Source organism: Neopelma chrysocephalum, unplaced genomic scaffold, assembly GCF_003984885.1.
Source record: "Neopelma chrysocephalum unplaced genomic scaffold, ASM398488v2 Primary Assembly neopelma1_42b, whole genome shotgun sequence".
Taxonomy (NCBI): domain Eukaryota; kingdom Metazoa; phylum Chordata; class Aves; order Passeriformes; family Pipridae; genus Neopelma; species Neopelma chrysocephalum.
In genome coordinates this window covers 7,883,863-7,909,095 of record NW_020897701.1, presented here as the reverse complement: position 1 = coordinate 7,909,095, position 25,233 = coordinate 7,883,863, and the positions used below count along the sequence as shown (strand labels likewise).

Sequence of the window (25,233 nt, the reverse complement as noted above, 5' to 3'; positions counted from 1 at the left end):
TCTCTTCATGTTGGTACTCAAATACAAGTAACCAATGATGATGGCTGTTCTTAGGCTGTCAGCAAGACTTGTGCTGATAAGCTAAACCCCTTAATTTAAGTGGGAACCTTACCATTGGCTTCAATGGGCGTTTCACCTAGATTTTGACACTGACTTGGAGTCCATGAGAAAATGAAGCTAAAGTGCTAATAAAAAACAAAGTTGAAGAAGACACAAAATCACTAGAACTTTTGGTTTTGTTTGTTTGTGAATACTGAACGCTGTGTGGTTTTGTGTGTGTGTATGTGTGAACTAAAGTTTTGGTTGTAAAGATTTCTCTCATGAACATGCAAGATTGAGTAAATAGAGGAAAGCAGGTAGGTGATTCTGGCATTGTTCACTGCCAGGGGAAGTTGCAGTAGATGAGCCCACAGGCTTGTGTGTCTGTTTAATCCTTCCCCAATCTATTTACATTCAGACACTGTATACCACTGTTGGTGTTTTAAGGCAGTGAGGTCCATCTGCTTATTACAGAGCACCTCAAATGACAACTAAATTTTTTTATTAAAATTAAAATAATCTGTTTGACTATATCATAAGCGGAAGAGCAGAAGAGACATTTTGTTATGTGCTGCGGTATAGCCCTCATTTCCATTTTGCCCTGCCAATGAGTCTTTGAATTGCTCTGTAGGGACTGCTAAAATTAAAAGATTAATACATCTTCCAGAGATTATGTGTTTCTCCATTCCACAAAGAATGATTATTGGGATGCCAGTGCAGAGATGGGGGTTGGAAAAGGGAATGACTGTCAACAAAATCTGGTTGGTGTCACTAACTTGTTTCATCTGACACGGGATCCTGGCTATTTCAAACTCGAAGGGAAACTGGAGGTGGCAACCATAGATAGGATGTTGAGGCTGTCATCCCTTGCTGTATAAACTGTTTGAGTTCGTTGTTATTCCTTCTCTTATTCCTGCAAAATCCGGAGAAGACTTTATTTGTTAGGAGGTTTCTTAGCAGCTTGTGTTTCAATCTGTCTAGCTAGTCATGGTAACCTGTACCCTTAGATTCTCAAGTATGTGTCATGTATGTTATGGTTTTTCCTCTTATTTTTGACACTAATTGGATGAAAACTGCTTACACCTGGAAAAGTGAGTGCACTGACATCTTGAAGTGAATGTTTTTTAGCAGCATTTAGGACAAACTCCTGAAAGGTTTGTTCATAATAAAAGTCAAATGACTAGAACATAAGCATTACTGCAATGACATGTACTAATTTAATATACTGTGACTTTACTGTTGCTTATTTAGTTTAAATTTTTTTTATTTTTGAAATGAATGGATTTGTCATTTTCAGTCTGCTCTTTCAAGGTTTGAAATGGACATCATCCAAATTTATGTCCTGCTTATGGCCCAGTCATCAGTCAGTATTTAGTTGAAGTTGTGAGGCTATTTCTAAAGCTGACAAATAATTTAAGATTTCCAGCAAGTGTTTTTGCAGGTAGAACTGTAAAATGGCTGTGTCAATCTGTAGTCTTACCATGTCCTTCATCTAATGTATTATTGACTCTCACTGAGTTTTGCACTGTGGTTACTAATCACAATTACTGAAAGGGTATCATTGGAAGGCATATAGAGAAGAGCACTGGAAATGCATCCTTTGTATATTTTTTGGCACACAAGTGTTGTTATAACAAAATTACTATTTGTAATTTCACTATGATGTATTTCTGTTAAATAAGTCCCAGCTTTTTGGAACTAGGATTAAATAAGAGTTGTTTTGCAGTCCAGACTAAAGAAATTGTAACACTTATCCCTGAAACAATGAAGTATAACACCTATTTATGTTCATACTAGAAAAATAGAATCAAATCTTGCTCTTGGTCTCTGTGTACTTACTTAAATGGCTGTGGGTCCAGAACTTGGTCCTGAAAATGTTGTTACAGTATCTTACACGTATGAGAGTCTTGGGCTTGTTCAGTCTTGAGAAGAAACAAATGAGAGGGGATCTTTTGAATATCTATCAGTATCTGGAGTGCCAAGAGGATGGAGCCAAACTCTGCTCAGGCTCTAGAACAAGAGGCAACGGACACAAACTGATGCACAGGAAGTTCCACCTGAACATGAGGAAGAACTTCATTACTGTGCAAGTGACTGAGCACTGGAACAGATTGCCCGGAGAGGTTGTGGAGTCTCCCTCACTGGAGATATTCGAGAGCTGTCTGGACACAATCCTGTTTAGTGTCCTCTAGGATGACCCTGCTTGAGCAGGGAGGTTGGACCAGATGACCCACTGTGGTCCCTTCCAACCTCATCCATTCAGTGATCCTGTATTGGAACAGGCACTGTTTAAAATCTTTGTTGTAGGCACGGACAGTGGGATTGAGTGCACCCTTAGCAGATTTGCTGATGACAGAAAGTTATGTGGTGCAGTCAACATGCTGGAGGGAAGGGATGCCATCCAGAGGGACCTTGGCAGGCTTGAGAGGTGAGCTCACACAGACCTCATGAAAGTCAGCAAGGCCAAGTGCAAAGTCATACACGTATCAGGGCAATCCCAAACACAAATACAGGCTGAGCAGAGAATGGATTGAATGCAGTCCTGAGGAGAAAGGCTTGGAGGTGTTGGTTGATGAGAAGCTCAACATGTGTACTTGCAGCCCAGAAAACCAACCAAGTCCTGGGCTGCATCAAAACCAGTGCAGCCAGCAAGTCAAGGGAGATGATTCTGCCCCTTTACTCCACTCTGGTGAGCCTCCACCAGGAGTGCTGCATCCCGATCTGGAGGCTCCCAACATAAGAACAACATGGACCTGTTGGAGCAAGTCCAGAGGAGGCCACGAAGGTGCTCAGAGTACTGGAGCACCTCTCCTGTGGACAGGCTGAGAGAGTTGAGGTTGTTCAGCCTGGAGAAGAGAAGGCTCTGGGGATAGAACAAGAGGGAGTGGCTTTAAACTGGAAGAGGGCAGGTTTAGGTTTGACATAAGTAAGACATTCCTTACGATGAGGATGGTGAAGCACTGGAAAAGGTTGCCCAGAGAAGCTGTGGATGCCCCATCCCTTGGAGTGTTCAGGGCCAGGTTGGGTGGGGACTTGAGCAACCAGGTCTAGTGGAAGGTGTCCCTGCCCATGGCAAGGGAGTTGTAGCTAGATGGTCTTTAAGGTCCTTTCCAACCCATACCGCCCTATGATTCTATGATACTGTTTGTAACCAGATCTGTTGTATTATCAAACACAGCCCAGAACAGTTGTCTTGTCTTCCAAATTGCAACGTATTTTATCCATTTTCCATTTCTCACTTTACATGATTCTATTCCTTTTCCTTTTGCCCAGCTCCTCTCCTATTACTTGCCATATTGACTTTCAGCAAAACTTCTTCCTCAAGTCCACATTTTTATACCAGTCAGAGTAAATTGAAAACAAACAATCACAGGGTTGTTTACTGAAAAGAGATAAATATACCTCCATCTGAAGATCTCTCTAGGCTTGTTCCTCTCCACTAACCCTTGGATTTGTTCTAGGGGTTTTCTTTTCCTATCTGCAAAACCATAGCTTTAAAATAGCTTTATCTTACATTTAAAATACATACAGATTTTCATCTAAAAAAAAAAAGTGTCATGGTATTATCTTATTTCTGACGGTTAAATTGTTTGTCCGTTTGTTTGTCCATTAACTGTATTTTATTTTGCTGATTTTTTTCCCCCACTTTGATTTCTGTTGCTAAGATCTTGCTTAGAGCGAACTAAACTTTCTGTGAAACAATCAGGTAGGATGACTATTTTCACTTTCATCAGATTTGATGACCAGTTAAAGATATTTCCAAGTGGATACCATTAAATAATTACTCTTTTTTCCTAGGTAAGCCACAGGATGAAAATCCTGGAGACTCTTTGCCTTGCATTTATGAAGCAGTTTTTGCAGATGGTGAGTTACATTCACGAAATAAAGCAGTACTCTTCACAAAATTGAATTTTTCTTACATCTTGTCAGACATGAAAGACAACCTAACCTTACCATAGTGAACAGTTGTTTAGAGGAACATGCCTTATTCTCAGACATCCACCCATGCATCCATACCCATATATTCTTGCGAGGAGTGTGAAAAGGGGAGGAGATTCAAAAGGGCTGGGTTTTTTTTCCCCTTTGATTTCAGAATAGAGAAAAAGGAAGACATGGAAAGCTTTCCTTTTCTGTTCCCAGCATGAGGAGTTTTGCTTGTAGTAAAGAGCTGATCTGAAATTTCACATAGATCAGTACTACTCACATTACATTTGCAGCATTATTCATTGAGAGCCACTGGCTGGGAGAATTTGTGGCATCACAACTTTAGTGACATTTGCCATCATGGTTTGTTTATAGTTGTGAAAGCCTGAAGTTTTAGTAGGGATAACAGATTGGCAAAGTCTTAACTTGCTTTTTGTAAAGAGCTACATAGCATGTTTCCTTTCCTCTCCTCAGTTCTTACTTAGAGAACTTTACTTCTGGATTGACACTGTTGCAAAGTAATTGACTTAATAGCATCAGTATGCTTAGGGATGGAAAAGGACAAGTTATTCCAAATTCTTGGCATACGAGTTCTGTGCTGCTGGACTCTGAGGATACTGGTTCTGCACTGGTTTATCCCTACATACCTATTGTCAAGGTTTCTAAGGATGTCTCTCTTTGTCCTGTGTTGAATGTGCCATGGGTCAGTGTGTTGAAGAAATTTGTTGCTATAAAAAAGGTTTTCTGGCTCATCATCCAGGTGCTGAATACCACTGTGTTTCTCATTCATGAGTGTGATGTCCAAAAAATGAGACAGTAAAATAGGGAATGGTTAGAGAAAACAGAGAGTCCCAAGAAAAGAAAGGACTGAGGAGATGGTCCTCCAAACTACTTTTTTTTTTTTTTAATATGGGGACTTGAAGAGCAACTCTTAAGTCCAAGTTTCCCATGAGCTGAATGGTTGATATTGTAATAAAGCGATTGGAGGATTTTTCCAGCTAAAAAAGTCCTACATCAAAAGCAAAAATTTCACTTGAAAACTTTGCAGAAGTTGTCTAGACAGCAGTTCTCAATCAGCTTTTGGCAGTCATCTTGATAGAGCTGATTGTCTGTAGCCTTTGCAGGTTAGTTATGTCTGTTTGTTGCTAAGAGGACCAGAGAGATTCTCCATTGCTGTGATGAGTGAAACAGGCTACTAGAAATTAGGAGTTCCCAATAATTGTATCCTGTATGTGAGATTAAGACTGACTCACAAGCTAGTGTGAGGAAATATGTGGTCAATGTTCCTTCTGTGGTGGTGCAACAGGGAGCAGTTATCTGATACCACTGCAGAACTTTGGAAGGAAAAGTAGCCCAAGAAATGAAATTATTGCAGTTTCCGAGATTCAGTCTTTACAAAGCCGAGAAAGGTAAGATAACAGCTGCAAATAAGCCAGCATTTGTGCCCTGCAGAAAGCAGGTGAATCTCTGGGTAAGGATTTGACTTTGGATGAATTGTGAAAAAGTGTTTCCAGGAACTCTCTTTTCTCTGCTTCTTCCTAGAAAGAAGGAAGTGTGTGTAGTGCTAAATTGTCGGAAAGATACAAAATAGAAGTGTCAGGAAAAATTATAAACCAAGAAAGGGGTTTTGCTAGACCTTATAAATTCACAAAAGAGTGTCACTTTATGTGAGGTCTTAAGTGGAGAGTGGCATGCTGAAAGCTGCAGTTTGTTTTGTATGTAAGGGCATTGTACAAAAGAAATGATGAGCTGAGAGAAGATGAAATTTAAGCTTGAACTGGAATGAAAGTTGAACAGAAGTATAAATCTAAATGAGTAATCTAAAGCAATAAGGGTGGAAAGAACAGTGAGTAGATGACAGGACATAAAAAAATCACAACCCCCTCCCCCCCATATCCATTAAAGCAGAGATAGATGGGGAATGAGCAGGCGCTAACAATCAATAAGAAGCGATTGACTAAAGTGAATTGTGCAAGGCCTTGAGGGAAAAGGTCAGACAGTACATTGGAAAATGGAAAAACAATATGATCACTGAGATCCTTTGGGGAAATATGAGCTACAAGAAGATGCGAAAACTATTGATTTGCTATTGAGTGAGGGAAAAGATCCAGTTGTGGAATGCTAATGACCGTGATATGCATGTATGAGGACTCAGTCCTGTGGGTGATAACTGAACAAGTCAGCTCTTTAGCCAGTCACAGCTGTTGTTATGTGTTTACTTTATGTCTGGTTTTTATAGAAGAAAAGAAGACTTGATTTTAATACTAGGGAGCTGTATTTTGAGAAATTCCCTTGTGGTTCCTCAGGAAATTTTCTGTTCCTCAAATAGTCATTATTTTTAATTTGTTCTAAGGTAGAAAAGGGAAGCAATCGTACTAGGATCTGGGTACACAGCCTTGTAACCGCACAGATAAAATATGAATGCATTATTGTGGAATTGGTATTCATTATTTTACCTGCAAAATAGAGCTAACCTCAGATTTAGGTACCCACTAGGTGATATGCAGCTTCAGAAAAAGCTCTTCCCTTTCTGTGAAACAGCTTTGTCTTTTTTAACATTTGCCATTAAAGCTTGTGTCCTAGCACTAATTAACTAAAGCAATTAGGGATGGGCAAGTGGAGCACAAAAGGTGATTTTAAAGGGTAATAGCTGTATGCCTATTAAGTTTAATAGCAGACATCTTTTGGTCCTGCTCAGAGATCTCATCAAACTAAGAGGTATGTGTATACTGTGTTATCTGTACCCTTTACCAAACAAAACTGGAGAAAGACCAGCATTTTTTAGCAGAATAGATGGCATCCCTTTTGCAGATAAAGAGCCATGAGAGTGCCTCTGCTATGGTATTCTTTTCCTATAATGCTGTCTAAAATCCTGTTTTAATAAAATGTGTCCATTCTGTTGGATTAAAGGACATTGTCTTAAAAGATAAAGACCTCAGGTTACTTTCTAACAAGGGGAAAATAAACAGGGGTTAGAAAGCAAGCATAGTTTTCAGATGTGTATAAAAATATCACTCTTAATTGTGTTCCTGAGAATGCAGTGTACCTTTTAGCCCACTTTAAAGGTCAATAGATTTTAGCTATTTCAAACTAAAGGTGGGAGTAAATTGCACAGCAGCCTGTCCCCTAGTGAGTCAGTCTTGCTGACAACTCACTTTTTTTTCCCCTTCTTTAATACCGAATGTGTCTGGTGTGAGTTTTTCTACTGACAGCAACTGTGGCAGCATGGCACAGGGACATCTCTTAGATAGATGAATCCTATGTAATTTAGAGATGTACAGATCAAGAACAGCATCATAAATTTAATCCAGGCATTGATAAGAGCCCTGTGCAGGTATTGAAGCTCTGCTGTCAGACTAAGATACACTATTTGGTAAATGCCCTGCTGCAGTCCAAGCTAGCTTCTCTTACTAATTGATTTAAGGGATGCTATAAGGTGGAGTATGTAGTCTTATGTCAGTACATGTTTTGATATTATTAAGGATTATGTATCCTGTACTTTGAGTAGTGGGAAGGCTGAGAATGCCAGCTACCAGTGTCTCTCCCGTCTCCCAGTGCTGTTGTTAAGGGACTTGAAGTTATGTTAAACTTCATGACCGTGTCATTTTTTGACCTTTGATGACTCTAAAGAATATTCTTCATCAAGAGAATGTCTTCAGAAGTGGCCAAGAGAAGAAAGTTTGGCTACTCCTTCCTCGAGGAATTTCCTCATTTCTTGAGGGTTATACCTGTAAAAACTTAAACCTTATTCAGCTTGAAATCTGAACTCATGCCTCCCTGAGGTACAGCTTGATTCTCAGACACTCCTCTCTAGCTGTCTTCTTTTATATGTATGTATTTAAAAATGTAACCACGTGCCACTTCTGTGTCCAAGCACAGTGTGCAGTTTGAGCCAGGCCAGTTAGGAGAGACTTGAATTGTAGTTTAGATGTAATAGAGCCACTAGGCAGCTGCAGCTAGCCCCTTTGGAATAATAAGGAAGTTCCAGGCCTGTTTTATCAGGCTAACTAGTTTTGGAGATCTGCTTACAACTCTGAATGCCTGTACTGTTGGTCCTTTTGTCTTCATTGGTACTTTGAGGCAGCAGCAGGAGCACAGCCTGTCTAAGTTGCAGCAGCACGTCTCAGATTTTGGGCAGTGTTTAGTGCTGTATAACCCTTCACTGAAACAGAGGTGAGATATGTGTGTGCTGATACCACAGAGAAATGGAACAAAAATGCCAAAGTGTTTTTACTGTGGTAGAACTCCAGTAACTCTGAAGTGGATTGAAGGACTCTTTAATAAAACATTAGGCTTTAATAACTGAGAACTGCTGGTGCATACAGAGGCCCAGACTTCAGTCTGCTTCTCCCTGGAGAAGTATGCAGAACGTAGAAACTGGAAATAACAGGCTTGGGCTCCATCAACAGTTCTGCTCAGCACCCAAATGACCTCAGGCAGGTAGTAATTGTTTCTAAACGAATCTGTGTGCCTAATAGTTAGAAACTCTTTGGGACAGTCCTGCTATGTGTCTAAAACACATCAGAGTAGTAATATTCCTAGTGCTGCTGCTGAAGCTGAAAGTCATGGATTTGATTGCAGTAAAAATAATAACATGAATTGATGTACAGTAAAAGATGAAATTAGTCCCCAAAAGCCTCTAGATATATGTATTGTAGCCAAAGCACCAAGTCAAATCTTCCTTCCAAACCACAGACCAGCTAGAAACTAGTTGTTATAGTTTTAGATTGCCTCTGAATATACAGTTACCATCATGTGAAAGTATGTATAAAGACATGCTTACAGTTCCGTCCAAGTTATTTCCTAAAGATTATTGATAAACTCATGATAAATAGTGTTTTTTAACTTTGGGGATTATTTGAAGGCAGGATCTTTTGCTTTTGCTATCAGATCCAATAAGGCTACACATAGTAAGACTTTTATATTCTCTTTATATGCTTTCGTGATGACTCCATTAGGCTACAGTTATGTCAGAGTGATAAATTGTTGTGTACAGAAACATACACGATAATAAAAGAACAGGTGGGCATGTACCATCACAGCAAATCTATCTTTGCCTACATGTGTATAGTAATTCATAAAAGAACAGATGTGGGGGGTTTCAGGGATTGCTCTTATGAGAGAGAAATAGATATGAATGAAAGTTGCAGCACCATTGGTTGCTAAGATGACACAAACACCAACTCCAAATACTCAGAAAAGGAAAAACTGTTTTTCATAGCTGTTAAAGGAAGTGTCAATTTAATGCTTATTCACAAGAAAAATTATACACCATAAATAAAGTAATAGAAGTGTTTTGGAGACATGGGCAAAATAGGCCAACTTACAGAAAGATACTGTTTTTGACAGAAGAACTCAACCATGCAGAAGAAACTGGGACTGAGAATGCTTTTGAGAAAAACAAAGATAGCTGTTGGTGTATTTGCAAAAGATAGATGGTTCAGCATAGAGAAAAGCATTATTTAAAGCTTATTCAGTAATGAATATATTTATCTTGGTCTGGAATTTATATGTGATAGAAAATGAAAGAAATTAAGACTGAAATCAGATGTTTATATGTTTGAGCATATATTAATAATTTTATGTGATTTTGGAAGCCTTTCCATTCCTAAACCTTCTCTCACCATCAGTAAAAGAAAACTTCAGAAGAGCAGAAAAGGGGATTTGCTTTGAAATCATACCTTAGAAAGTGCTTATGGTAAAAATGAGTAAATCCCATGTTCATGTGAGGAAAACAGAGCCATTGAATGAAGCCCAGTGTGGTAGATGTTTTCTCCCTCCCTGTTTCTCACAGCGGTTTTCAGGTAATTTATAGAGCAATTTATGCATTTAGAGGCTCCCTTTCAATCCCAATCTGCTGCATTCTCTGCTGAGTTCATGCAGCATTTACAAATACCCATACTTTAAGAGAATTATCTTCCATAAATGTCTATGATAAACTTATGGTGAATTGCAGGAAGAATATGATGTACATACATTTTTTTTTCTTCATTTTTTTAACATTACAGAAGGTTACTTTGCATCTTCTGTATGGCTCTACTTTAATCCATATTTCCTCAGGGCACTCACACATATGTTTGACTTCAGGCTTTTGAATTGCAAGTCACTTATGCATGAGAACCTTTTCAGTTTACCTCACAGAACCCAGTGGGACCACCTCTGCTTTTACCTCATGTTGTGCCGGAGAGTGGGCCTACCATATAAGATGGGATGACTCCTGCACTTAAATGATCTGCTGTAATCCTCTTTATTTTAATCTTTGACGCTGGAACACCCTATATTCTCTTTCATATGGCAAGTTGGCCACATGCACTAATTTAACCTTCCATTTCTTGTCATCTGCCTAACCTAATTTGCCCATGTTTCTCATCCTCTTGTATGATGTGTGATCTAGGGCTAATTGAGGACCTCTTCTGTAACATAGTTTCAGTTCTCCAGCTAGCATTGCTTTAGCAAGTCTTGAGGAAGAACTGAAATTTGTGCAGCTAGCAGGCATTTTGCTTTTGTAAAACAAGCTAATTTTGACTGAGAGATTCATTCCATGGGTAGCCTTAGAAAACACATAAATCTTTCATAAGTTTGTTTTCTGCTATTTTTAATGCCCTAAATCTGTCACATACATTGTTGACTCAAAACATGTAGCAAGTACCAAGTAAACAAAGACAGAGAATACTTACAATTGTCATGTAGGCTGCAATAAGGGTAGCTAAAGAATGTATCTGAAGTGTTAGAATTTGGGGGGGCAGGGGAAGATTGGACTTGGCAGGAAAGTTGCTTAGAAGGCATGGTGAAGCATTACTTGTTGAATACACAGGAGACTAGAGAGGCTTTATTAAAATTTCTCAGTTTATGTGAAGGAATGCAATTTCAAAGTCATGTAATGAATTTAGTTTAAAATGTTAAATTGAAAGCAATAATGTGTTTCAAAGGGTTTCGTGTAAAAGATACCAAGTTGATGTATTGAAGTTACATGAATTAGGAGAGAATACTGAAGTGAAATTGAAAACATCAGCACTGTCCCCAGTTAAGTGAATAGCTGTTACAGTAAATGTGTGTAATATGTTACTATTTAAAATTAACTTAAATTTAAAGTCAGTCCTTTCAGTGTGACCATAAGCAGTAGATATTTGTCAAAGTAAGCCAACAAAAGTAACCTGATGGAAATGAAGCATTACCCACTATAATAGATGATAATTCCCAGTAGTACTGCCCTGATTACTCGAGGGAAGATTATCATAGATTTTTCCTTTCTTTTTAGCTTCTAACTCTTAGTGTTGTCTAAGCATCGTTAGATATAGTTAATAATTTCTTATACTTTGATCCTACAAGAAAGGGTCTGGTTTTATTCATCCTTTATTTTAATAATTACTGCTACATTTTAAAAACCTCACAGATAGGTCACCATTATATAAAACATTAAAAGAACACATTCACCAAGCAACAAATACCCTTTAATAAATCCTCTCTCTTAGATATTTCAACATAATAATGATGTTCCTTTTTTGTTTCTTCACCCTCAGTTGTAAATGCTTGTTAAATGACCATTTTTATTAAAGCCTCTGCAATTGGTGGAGCTCCCTAGCCATTGCTTTCAGATTCAAAACAAGAATGTAAAGAGGATTCATAGCAAAAATTTCCAAAATTTAAGTGTTCAAAAGACTGATACCATCTTCTGCCCACATGGAACAAATGTTGTCTAAAGTGCTCCATTTGTGTTACTACAATTTTATTAATGTAGTATTAATACCGTTATGAGCTACATTGTTTCACTTAATGCTAACAAGCCAAGCCTTGCATAATCTCTGGTGTATTCCTTGTTCAGCATTGATAGATGACATTTCATATGGTTGCTTATGTTCCACATTTTAGGACAGATAGTGTGCAACTGCTGGTGGGAATTTGAGTGCTGGAGATGGTGCCCCTGAAGTTTGGTTAATAGATATATAGTAGTGATAGATTGCTGTGGTTCTTGGACTGTTGTACATAGTTCATTGTTTGTGAGGTGGACCTGACATTTAATGAAAGAGGTCTTGCTTGATGGTTTTTAGCTAATAAATTACTAACCACTTTCAGAGCCAGCAGGGGAATCCCTAATTCTCTTAAATATCCAAGTCTTTCATGTAGGAGCCAAATTTTTTATAATTTGTCTATTATTGGTATAGCTGTGCTGTCCCAATACTGACTGAGTTGAAGTTCTGGTGCTGTATTTAGATATCACAAGGCATAATAAAAATATTAAAATGCAATTTATGGGGGAGGAAAATGTTATCCTAATTTAAACCAACTTATTAGCGCTAGCATTAATGTTCTCAGTAGATGAATTATTGGCATTAAAAGGTAAAAGTGACTACTTTATCATCTTTGATAAGTAGAGTGCAGACTGTACAAATAAAGTTGTCATGAACTTCACATAGATTAGAATGCATCTGCATGATCCTTAAAGAACGATCACTGACAGACGGCTGACAGACGACTGAATCCAGTGCCTACCAGATTTGTTATTCATTCCTTTTATTTTGTCAATCTAATAATGAAAGGTTTCTTGTCTCTGTGAGACTCCTTTGCCTGAAGTGGCCAAAAAAAGTTTCAGAAGCAGCGTGCACCTCATATGAGTTATCTTCTGAAGTGAATTCTATGTGCTGAAGTGTAAGGTTTATGAGTGACTTAAAATGTGAACACGTAATATTCCCAAAGTATGTGCTCTGGGTATACAGTATTATAGAATCATAGGATGGTTTGTGTTGGAAAGGACCATCTAGTTTAAAACCCCATAGGCAGGAACTCCTTCCACTAGACCATGTTGCTCAGAGCCCCATCCAACCCGGCCTCGAACACTCCCAGGGATGAGGCATCCACAGCTTCTCTGGGCAACCTATTCAAGTGTCTCAGAATTCTCACTGTAAGGCATTTCTTCCTAGTATCTAATCTAAACCCACCCTCTTTGAGTCAGAAGCCATTCCCCCGTGTCCTATCCCTATATGTCCTTGTAAAAGGTCCTTCTCCATCTTTCTAGTAGACCCTGTAAGACTGCTGTAAAATATCCTACCTGTTTTCCTCAGCGAGGGCTCAGGACTTCCTTTTTCTGAAGGGCAGTGCTAAATAAAGTCTCATCTTCACAGTGATAATCAGAGAAATTAATGTACTTATATTTTGAGCTGGATTATTAAACTGCATTGAACTGTGTGTGGGCTCTCATTTGGAATCAAAATAGCCTTTGTTCAGTGTAGCCTATTTAACAAATGGAATTAATGCTACTTCCGTAAAGTACGTCTACACATAGGTTCGGTGTAATTTTACCAATCTACACTGAATTCACAGCTTAAATTCAGAATTTTTTTGCCTTAAAGGCATGAGAGTGTAAGCAGGAGTAGGCTGGGCAGATTTTACTAGCTAGTGGTGATCACCAAACCCACCTACCTTAGATGTTTAAAGAAACTTTAGCTTCCTTGAGGAAACATGGAAAAATTACTCTCTTTTCTATTATTATTTTTTCCCTTTTTTTTCTGAGATCTCTCTAACAATCAAAGCACATTTCTGGAAAAAAAATTTCTACATTAGACATAGCATGCCCTGGAATAATTCACTCAGCAGGTACATTTACTATAGCAGTAGTTTATTAAAATCCAAGCAAGGCAGAATTGCTAAGGAAAGAGAACATTCTGTATCAGATGAACTGGTGCATATGGGGAAAATAAGGGCAAGCGAGAAAAGTAATTGTACATTTCCAATACTGACACTGACTGGAAAGGTTTCTGTTCCACTTAGGAGCACTGTGTGGTTTGTGTACCTCAGTCACTTGGGCACTTTTGCAAAAAACTCAAAATGGCTGTGGTACTGTTTGAGCAGAGCCAAATTACTGCTGTTCTGTATTCTGCCATCACTAATTAATTGTAATATTCTACATCCATTTAAGAGGAAAAGATGTGCCTGAAAATTTCTTTGTATCCTTGAATGTAATTGACTGTGAGTGTTTCATAATTTACAGTAATGCAAGATACTGTGGGTGTCTCTCAGGATATTTTCTCATCAGCCAGTCAAGGTTTTAACTCTCAGTTGCATGCAATGATATCAATAATCTAACTAGGTGACTGCAGTATACTGAGTAATCTTGCATGATGAAGAGCTACTGCAGTCCTTTGAGATGGGTGGCAAGAGTGTTTCATACAGGGTAATAGAGTGTCTGGAAAGGAGTAGTAATGATACAGCTGAGAAGTAGCAGGTGTGAAGAATACCTTTGCTAAAACACAGGCTTAGTCAGAGCTCTGCAGATGCAGTCGTCAGTTCTGTTTCATCATTAAAATTCTGTGATATGGTGAAGGATTCACAATGGCTCTTTAGCCTTTTCTGGTACAGCAAAACAGAAAAGAACCTGCTTGCAAGCTACTTGTATGACTGGTATAGCATTTCCAAACCCAGCTTATCCAATTAAAAAAATGTATGCCTTCCATCCATCATTTTGTCCATTAACGCAGGCAAAGACTCTGGAGGAAATCTGTGCCTACTCTCATAATTACCTGGTCACAGATATTACTGCCCTCATGTTAACCCTTCCTGCAGATAGGTGGGTAGATGTTGTAAACATATAGCATGTGTTTGTTTTCATATGGGGAAAGGAAGAGTGGTAAAAGTCCCATTTTATGCTAGTGTATGAGAATCTGTTTTTCTGAGTCTACAAAACTGGCTGATCTCTGTGACCTGGTTGGTCACAATGATTTTGATCTAAAGGCTGTGTCCCTTTTGGTTTTAGTAACACAAACATATGAGCAGAGCCTGTTCTTGTAAATTAAGGCTGCAGGATCAGAACTTCAGAGGCAAGCTCTTTGTCAAGGGGGGACACCTCATCACACTTATATTAAAGGAACTTTTCCAGGCTTTCATGCAGTGCCCTTAATGTGACTCCAAATGCCATATGAGTAATTCACTGAAAAACACATCGCTGCTGTGTTTTGTTGATTTTGGATTATTAACAATGTTCTCATTCCACATTATTTATTTCAGATCACCAGACTAGCTCTGATATTAATTTGTCAAATGTCAGGGCAGCATCAGAAACAACAGACTTCAGTTCTAAAAATGAGGTACTTTCTAAAAGTTTGGAAACTAAGGAGCAGTCAATATTGGTGCTTCCAAGAAGAGTATCATGTGAGGTAAGATTTTTAGATGCTAAAATTTTTGGGATAACGGTCAATGTTCATCTCCTCTTACTTCTGCAATCTCATTCACACTATGTCTGCTATTTGTTTTCAAAATTGTAAAGGGGCCAAAATGAGAGTGCATTTATTTTGCCTTTGTGTCACATCCGCACTGCAGTCAAAAGATTTGCAAATAAAATAGTTTGGAGATAGCCTCTGAGGTATTTTAGCTCTGTTAGATTTATTGGGCAGCTTGAGTAGTATTACTGTCATGAGGGCCTTATAGTTTATGTATAGTATGTAGTCAGGCACTTCTTGAGAGATATGGAGTATCTCTTGGCAAGAATCCATGATGGGTGTATGGGTATGTGCATTATGTGCCCATACCATGAATTACACAAGTGCTTGTGTGAGCATGTACCTAGTGTGACTTTAAATTAAATCAGAAATATTTATATATACGTATCTGCATGCATATTCAATGGACATAAATGTTCATATGTGTTTTTAATCTGTTGCTGTGAGAAATATGTGACAGTGTAAACAGAGGAAGTACAAAATCCAGCACTGCATTCCTTTATATAAATGAGTGCCCATGGTCAGATATGGAGGTTGCAGTGTACATGGAACATCACCCATTTTGCTTGTTATCTGTTTTTTAACGATGACTTACATTATTTCATCGTTGAGATCAGTACAGTTCTAAGGGAGTAACTTTCCCCCTGGTTCAGGAGGTAGTAGAAGGGTATTGTCTCACATCACCTGTTGCCTCTATCTTACTTTACTGTCAGCTCACTGTAAGAGTTTAAGTGACTCTAAATTATTTTAGGTTCTTATTAGGATGGATGTAATTTTTCTAGACTATAGAGTGGCCTTAGAAAATGTAACAATTCACCTACGTATGCATTTAAAATACTGTTTCAAAATATTGTTAGGTAAGCTGAATTTAAAATCCTACATTAATTGTGTCATTTATGTCAGTAAAATACTAAAGGTATTTTTTAGTTAATTGTTATCTATTATTTAGAGATAGCACCATGTTTTGGTAGTATGACTGTTTTGCATAAAGGTGGTGGTAAAGAAAAGTTCTTTCAATATAATTTTAAATTTTCAGTATAATTTTCTGAAGGACTAATGGGAACACATTTTAATTTTATAGAACCCTGGTGAAATATTCATTCTGGTGAAAGATGAAATTGATGATGAAACTCTAGAAATTGAATTCATATCAGATAATCAACGAATTAGGACACAGACAGCCTCTTGGAATAAGAAGGTCAAGTATGTAAAAGCCCTAGGTAAGAAAAATATTCTTTGCCTTTAAGTAAACTGAGAATTTTCAACTCCCTTCACTTTTTCTGATAAGTAGTTTCACTTCCTACTATTTTGTAGGTGTTTCCTGTACATGGGTTTTGCATACAAACTTTTATTAATAATGCAGAGAAGCAAGGCCTTGTGATTTATGGGAAGCTAGGTTCTCTTAGGTTAGTTTTCTGTGGTTAAATGGCAGGTGGCGGTCTTAAAATGTCATTGATTAGTTACAGATTAACATTCTTCAAAATTGGTGCCATAAAATGCAAAGTTAATATTCTTTTTTTATTACTCTATTACTAAAATGTTTCATTTTATATTTAATGCAGTTAATTTGGTTATACTCCTCTCCATAATTCTTACCGATGCAGGAAATAATTTCTTTTCTTTTTTCATATTCATGCCGTTTCTCTGTATCACTCAGCTTTGCAGGTTTGTAATGATTTTTTCCCACTGCACCATCCATAACTAGCTGCTAACAGTTTCACTTATTTAACAACAATTTCTCTTAGATCTGTGCAGATTTAATGGCCAAACCTGTCTCCACCCTTTTGATGTGAGTTAAGAATTAAAAAATTTTTCGCCTATGGCTTTAGAGTATAGTTTGCTACTGCACTGCATACTGTCAATTCCCAAAGGAACTTATATAATATTTTATTCTAAAATGATTGCAATAGAACATTAGATAGGAGGAAATACATACATATAAGCTACAATTTTCCATGGTGGCTTCTTGGAGCTAGGTTTGGGTAATTCTATGACCTGATGACTTCTGTGACTCGATACTGGTGAGGCCACACCTTGAGTCCTGTGTCCAGTTCTGGGCCCCTCACTGCAAGAAAGACATCGAGATGCTGGAGTGAGTCCAGAGAAGGGCAACAGAACTGGTGAAGGGTCTAGAGAGTAAATCACATGAGCAGCTGAGGGATCTGGGGTTGTTAAGCCTGGAGAAAAGGAGGCTCAGAGGAGACCTTATTGCTCTCTACAAATACCTGAAAGGAGATTGGTATCCAGGTGGGGGTCAGCCTCTTCTCCCAGGTAGCCAGTGACAAGAAGATCTAGCCTCAAGCTGCGCCAGGGGAGGTTTAGGTTGGACATTAGGAGGAATTTCTTCACAGAAAGTGCGATTAGACATTGGAGTGGACTGCCCAGGGAGGTAGTGGAGTCACCATCCCTGAAAATGTTCAGAGAATGACTGGACATGACAAGTCTGGTTGACAAGGTGGTGGTTCACTCAACGATTGGCCTCAATCTTAGAGATCTTTTCCAACCTAAGTGATTCTGTGATTTTCATCCTGAACACTGTCTTGGGATGATGGTCACACATGGCCTGAAAGGTCTTTATCACTGTGATGGTGCAGATAGATTGTTTTTAGCAACCTGTCTGAGAAGTAAATAACCAACAGGCAGCTTTCATCTGTAACTGGATTTCAGAGAACAAAAGCTGAAATCCTCATTCACAGATCTTAAAAGATTCTTCCAAAATTGCTTTGTGAGAACATTGTTGATCACAAGAAGGTTTCTCTAGTGGATGAATAACAAGATATGAACAGTAAACGAAATATGAAAAAAATTTGCAGAGAGCTGTAGCCCAAGTTTAATATTTATATCATTTGTCCTTAATGATAAATTCATTATTAAATTAATGTCCTTTAAAAGTCCGGAAGAGTTGGAAATTTGGAAGTATCCTTTTTTGGTCCAGCTGATCTGATGTTTGTAAAAATGTTTTTTTTGTTGTTGTTGTTTTTTGTTTGGGTTTGTTTTTTTTTTTTAAAGCTTTTGGTCAGTTTCCATTTAAGTGATTTAACATGATGTTCTGTTAGATTAGTTACTCTGGCCCTATTACTCTTCTCCATTTTCAGGGTTGTCCCTTTTATCACTGTTTTGTGGGCAGAGTTAGTATTTTAAGAAAACTGTGCTAGTATGGTCCAGCAGAATGTCTGGCACAATGAATACTAATGAATTGGGAAATGTGCTCATAAAGTAGGCTCATGCTGCCTGCACAAAGCAAGTCATACTTAAGTAGCAGACTATGAATGCCTCTTTCCTTTTGCTTTTATGAGGTAAACAACTGGAATGGAATTAATTAATTATACTGCCATTTCTTTAGCCTAGCTCAAATGCAATCTTGAGAACCTTGACTGCAATTAAGAAAAATGTTTAAAAAAATGAATAGCAATTACACTATTTGTGATAAACTTTTCCTTAATATGTAGGCATAAGGGAGCTGATTATAGGTCATCAGACTACAAAGGGAAGTTGGAAATTCTGTTTTCATCTCCTTTCTAATGTGAAGCAGTAGAACAGCTTTGCTTTATACATATTTACAGATATGTATTTTCTTTTGTTAGACTGAAAGACCTGAATAAAAAATTGACTACACTAAATCACCTGTTAAATGCAAATCCAGTTCATCAACTCTGTGCTTTTTCTGTGATATCTTCCTGTTATTTTACTCATTCCCTGAGATCTCTGGTCTGGGACTGCAAAATATCTTCAACTACTGTTCTGATTTTTGTTTTATAAGATTTTCCTGCTGGCCCTGTATATGTAAATGTCTACTGTGGGGGAGTCATTGAGACCACAGCACACATTGAGTACTACACTGCACTAGAGGAGATTGAGCCCATTTTAAAGAAAGTGGCTGACCCAATAGCTTTCACTTGTCAGGTAAGTTGACTTCTCAGTTTTTAATTAAAGAAAAATAGAATGTAAGTGCTTATATGAACTAAGAGATAATATGCAATCTTTTGATTACACAGTAATTAGTAATGGCTCAATAATAGGCTCAGGATTAAGAGGCCTGTCTCTGAGATGTCTAGTTATAAGCAAGTCAGGCAAGAGAAAACAAATTTTCTCTATTCTTGTTTTTTCTTTACAGAGTGATATAAACATCCTTTGTGCTATGTATGTGCCCAGTGTACAACATGCTGCATTACAAAGGATGAAAATAAGAACAAATATTAGTGAAGTCCCTCTCCATTTAAAGTGTTATTTTTCACATGTTCTAAAACCAGTAGAAGCAAGTAATCTTAAACCATATTGTATTTCAACTGTTATTATTCATTCACCAGCAAATGGGTTTTTTCTGGCATAGCTTGTATGGGGGGCAGTAGATTGCTATTCATATAGAGTCCATTTACAGCTGCTCTGTTATCATTCATGTGATTTGCTTGCTGGTTGCCATGCAGATTCTTTGCATATATTTAGAAAAAAATCAGGTTTTGAGCTGGGTTTCAAATCAGCACAGCAGACTGCAATGCTCTGCAGCCTGTTCCTTGCCAGTGGCACATAAGAAATTACAAGAAAAGAAGGCATATATTGAGAAAGGATGGAATCTCAAGTATCATTTGTTGAACGGTGGGTAGCCCAAGCAGGCTTGTCATAATGTCTATATTGTAATTGCAAAGCCAGAACAAAAATAATAGTCTGCGTTTCCAGTGCAGACAGTCTCATTTTCCTGTGATAAATCTACCTTGTGCACCACCTAAGGCATTACACTCATAACAAAGGGATTAATAAAAATGATGTATTGCATTATTAGTGATCTATTAAGGATGGGGTTAGGTGCCTTCCAAGTACAAGTTACTTCTGTTCTAAGAAAACAGGCTGTTGCACAAGAAAAATAGTGCACCTCAAAGTACAAATGGGTTCTTAAATTCTTTATAGTATCTGTCATTCTTTAGCTTGTATTTTGAAGTATATCAAAGTAAGCTTCTAACACATTGCATTTAAACTTTTATGCATAAGAAGTGTGTCATAATGGTATAAAAAATTGTCATTAACGTGGTAACCTAGATACCTAAAGCACACATGCTATTTCCACTGGAAAGCTATTTGTGTTATTCAGGAGTTTGACTCTTCATTTAACCAGCATGACTAATATTTAGTAAAACACATGCAATTCAAATCATATTCAAATGCAAAAATAATTCTGTGCAGAGCAGTAGTGCACACCAGGAAATACAGCTGTAGTATTATGACCATTGGTTATGTTTAACAATTTCCTCACCTTTACTCATCTGGATAATAAGCATGAGTTTAAATGAGGTGACACTGTTTGTCTGCTGTCATTTTTATTCTTTTGGTAACTGAAAATTAATGCCAAGAAAATTTTTATAATTGGGTAAGTTCTACAGTCCACACGATATCATGGCTGCTCTGTGGCAAGGTATACTAATGGTAATTCTTTTGTAAGTGTACTATGTGTTGGAAAATTTGTCATATTTAATGGTACCTGCTGAGCCACAGAGTGAGGTACACTAACTAGCTAGGCAGCTAAAATATTTCTACAAACTTTTTAAATAAGTTTTCATGTAAACCTGATTTAATGTCAATAAGATGCATCATAAAGATGCAATTTACAGAACATAATTTAACTTAATCTTTAAAATATGTTCACAAAAGGAAAAACAAAACAGACTAGATACTAATTAGAATTCCCATCAAGTAGCAGGAGTAATAGTAACTTTTATTTAACCAGGATAATTAAAACCTTTGAGACTATCAGCTTATTTGCAAAAGTATCCTGGGGCAACAGGCGTTTATCTATGCAAAGTAACAATCAAACACAATGAAAAACAAAACTGATATAAAATAGAAAGTCTTACAGCAATTATTGATCAAAGCAATATCACTCTGTGGTTCAAAGAAAAGTTCAAGATTTTCACAAGTGCTTGCAATCTGAGAAGTATTTCCTTTTTAAAATTCTGTGATGAAAGCAAATTGCTACAGTAGTGTATACCAAAGACACAGGCTTTGGTAAAATGCTTTCATTGTATTCTACGTTGTCTTGCCAACCTTTTCAGCTCCTTTGAGATGTTCCACTTTGTCCCCCAATAAAGCCAAACAGATAGACAAAACCCAACAAATAGACTTACAGCTATCCATTCATTTTACTGATGGTCAGGTCAGTTCATACATCTTGGTGGGAGACTAACAAAGTGTGGTACTGCTGCATTTATGAATCTGGTTTTAGAGAGCAATTAAACATTGACAGTAGCTAAAGTTTAGATTAAACATAATCTAAGATTTTACAAATTATGGCTTTGGATAAAATTCTTTGCTACGTCTGACAGATTGTAATTTTCTGTGTTCCAAATTTGTCTGAATTTAAAACACATTTACCAATATCAGCAAGCCATTTTAAGCAACCAAATAAATGTTTAAAATTTAATGAAATAAAAAAAGCAAATTAAATAAGTTTCTTTGCATAAGTTTCAAAAGAAAAAACCTGAAATTTTATAGTTAAGTAGAAAGAGTTGGGATCATAATAACTGAATCATAATGCTGAATGAACTTGCTATAAGAATATAGGAGGGTGAAGGTTGGCTAAAGGCCGTGATTTTTTGTTCTCTCCCTTTTATATAATTCTGCATTAAAGAAACTCTCTTAGGGAGTTTATGTTCTCACAGTAACCCAATGTACAGACTGATTTTAAGATTCTTAAAATTCATAATTAAACTTCTTTATATTTCATTTTTTACTTCTCATGAGCTTCTTATTTCAGTATGCTGGATTTACATGCTGCATTGTTTTTTCTATCTAATTTTCCACCAAATGGAATTATTGGTTCAATTATTTAGTGTTGGAGTTTACTGGTACAGATTTATTAGGTTTAAAAAAAAGATTGAAACAAGGTATTATCCTTATTACTGAAATTGTTACATTCATGTTAGTTTGAGTGACTTAGACTATCTGGAGAGATTAAGGAAGTCTTTGTGACAGACTTTGGTTGAATAATACTCCTGTGATTCTGAGATACTTGGTATCATAGATGATGTTCTTATCGTAGTCATCAAACAGGATTCCAGTTACAGTGCATATTGGAAAAGAAGAATGAAAATAAACTGCAGCCTTTAAACTTGTAAAAAGCTATATGACTTATGTGGCGATATTATGTATGCGCCTTTACCTGATCCCCAGAGATACTTCCTTTGAAACTGTATTTAATATTTCAATCTTCTCAGCCACGTCAGCGGCTGTTATTTTAAAATGTTTCTTTCTTTCTTTTCCTCTAGGTATGAAAGCTCTCCATATTCTATCACTGCCTAAAATTGTCAGAAATGTGTGAGTGATTTTTAAACCTAGCCCATTCTCTTTGGCAGAAGTAATCTAGATATGGAAGTGCATATAAAGTAGTGTCTGATATGTAAGAACTACTGGAGAAGTTCATCTTTATGTAAATGTAACCTTGTTAGTACTGCTAAAGCCAGGGTGGAATACATTAATTTAGTGGCTGTGTATGCTGCTTCTCGGTGGCACAGATGTTCAGGGCTTGGTGAGCAGTTACTAAAGAAAGTAGATAGTCTTATTCACAAAAGTAGCAAAATATGTTCTTGGTCTCCTTTTTCAAGGATGTTTTTGGAAGCCCAGGTGTGAGGGTCAGCACTTGGGGCTTCTCGGTTCACAGCTGTGTCCTGGGGACACACCTGGGGAGGTGCTACTGAGTCGGGTTAAGTTGTTGGTGACAAGCTCTGGAGCAAGTAGTGGTGTTTGCAGAAGGATCAAGCTTCCAGACTTCCAAGACTGAAGCTGGCTGTGCTGCAGAGACCATGGGAAGCACTGCTTACAAACTCACTAGCTTAATTCTGAGTGGCTGCAAGGACACTGGGGGAAGTAGCACTTTTACTTCTTTTCTGTCACGCTGTAGATCTTTAATCAGATAAAATGTGGGCTTCCTCAAACCCCTGACTGGGTCAGTGTTCCCTTGCAGTGCTTAATTTTAAATACCATTCTGCTTCTGTTGGCTTTGGTGAACTTTCAACATGAACTTTAGGTTTGTAGTATTGGTGAGATTTCTGGGGAAGATTTGACAGGCCTATAGAGAGCCATGTAGGGTACATTAAAATATGTAAGTGCAGCATAGTTTGAATCTGTGAGATATCTGAAGCAGGAATGGGCGGTAAAGTAAAAGGCTCTAAACTGAATTCCTTCCTGGGGAGGTGACCTTTATGTTGGTGTGGGAGCTGGGTAGTGCACAGTGGTCCTATTGCTAGTTCTGTTTCACTGTTGTTTCTACTATTAGCTTCACACAAGTACTGAAATGGGCCCTCCTGTATGTGAGATAAAAGCCATTAACATAGATTTATTCGTTTGTTGTGGACGGTTTGTTTGTTTGTTTTAATAACTAATCTAGATTTTCATTTTGTGTCTTTGTTTTAGAGAAGCAGACGAGCTACTTGTTATGGTTTAGTTAGCAATGTGGCTTGTTATATCAGTGCTTGAGTCTTCAGATTTTAGATCCCTGGAGTAAGAGGAAAAAAAAATTGAGGTGGAAAACTTGAAGAAAATTGCACTGATAACTCTATAAGAAGTGTATGGTGCTTGACTTCAAAATCATAAAAATGGATAAGCTGGAAGGCCTGTTAAAGTGTGAGAGATTTAGCTCTAATTTAATCTATTTAGTTTGGGAGATCACACAGCCTAGTATGTGTCTCAACAGCTTGTAGAAGCTAAGCTAGCCTGATGTGGTAAACTATGCAACTGTGTGCGGCCTTAAAAATTTTACTGCAAGTTCCTGAAGTTGTGTGCACTTCTCAGTTCAAGAACTTGTTCCATCTCAGGTTGTGAAACATTGTTTTATTCCATGTAAATTTGGTTGTCTGAGAGTGAAGTAAGAGCTATGCATTCTTAAGGTACTCCTCCCCTAGATTTCTGACTGAATAAAAGGGATAAGGAAGGGTTCTTGCCTCAACTCATATTAAAAAGCAGAAGAGCTGTCTAGACAAGATTACTCAGTGCTTGCTGAAAAGAAACTATGGGATGTTTGATATACAAGACAGTCTGAAATGGACTCTGTTTGAAATTGCCCATCTGGATGCAAATGTTCTTGGGGTGTTTTTTTCATTGTTCTGTTCGATTTTTTTTTTTTTTTAACAGAGAAGGTTAGATAGGTAGCAAAATGTGTAAGGGATGCCCCTACCATTTTAAATGGAGATTTAAAAATATTGCTTTGGGTTTAGTTTGTCTAAAAGCCCACCTAAATTCTTATTCTCTATATATTGCAATTTCTACTATACAGTTGCTTCAGTGAATACCAGTGGTTTTGAACCTCTTTCTTCATGACACAATATCTTCATATACACTCATCTGAGGTAGTTCCTGTGTTGTTACTTGGTTTTGTCCTACTCTAGATTGAACTTTATGAAGGTAGTACCAATGAAGATACCATATCTAAGACCTACTTGGAACAAGAGAGAATAGTATGGTTTCTTAACTTCCTTATTCCTCTTAATAATTTGTAAATATAATGTTGTTATTCATGTTAGTAGTTTTGGGGGTTTATAGATATTTGGGAGGTTTTGCACATGCTTTCTCAATTCATACTGTAAGTCTGGTACTCAGATTAAATTTTTATTCTAGAACAAGTTTCAAAGATCTTTTTTTCCTAGGCAGAGACTTTTTTTAATGCTTATTGCTTTGGTTATTGAAGATTAATTTATGTATTCATCATTATTGAATAAAAAACACAGAGAATGTAATGTGACAGTACATTCTGTACATACAGTACAGAAAAGGAGTGAATTATGAAAAGAAATATGATGGTTTTTATGTATCATAATACTGGAAGGGCCACAGGTAATTATGGGAAAAGTAAACAATCGTGTTTTTAGCTTCCTACCTGCACAGACTTCTAATTCTGAGTAGGAATCAGATGACAATTATATCCTGCCTGTGCATTCAACGTTTTCTGGTCACATCATACTTACTTTCTCATTCCCTTTTAACAGCCTCGGGAATTAAACTTCATGTTTCATCAGTAGACCCCTCTGTCCTTTTTCTCCTCAGCATGTCAGTCACAGAGTTTCTTTTTAAGTTCATATGC

General features: G+C 37.4%; 1 protein-coding gene across 1 annotated transcript in view; it reads left to right on the top strand.

Annotated features, from left to right (window-relative positions):
- The window catches only part of BANK1 (B cell scaffold protein with ankyrin repeats 1), a 141,885-nt gene that overhangs the window by 22,672 nt on the left and 93,980 nt on the right, over positions 1 to 25,233 (top strand). The window contains exons 3-5 of the mRNA XM_027677165.1: positions 14,962 to 15,110; positions 16,255 to 16,393; positions 18,934 to 19,076. Of these exons, the coding sequence (XP_027532966.1) occupies positions 14,962 to 15,110; positions 16,255 to 16,393; positions 18,934 to 19,076 (431 nt within the window). The remainder of the gene's footprint in view (positions 1 to 14,961; positions 15,111 to 16,254; positions 16,394 to 18,933; positions 19,077 to 25,233) is intronic.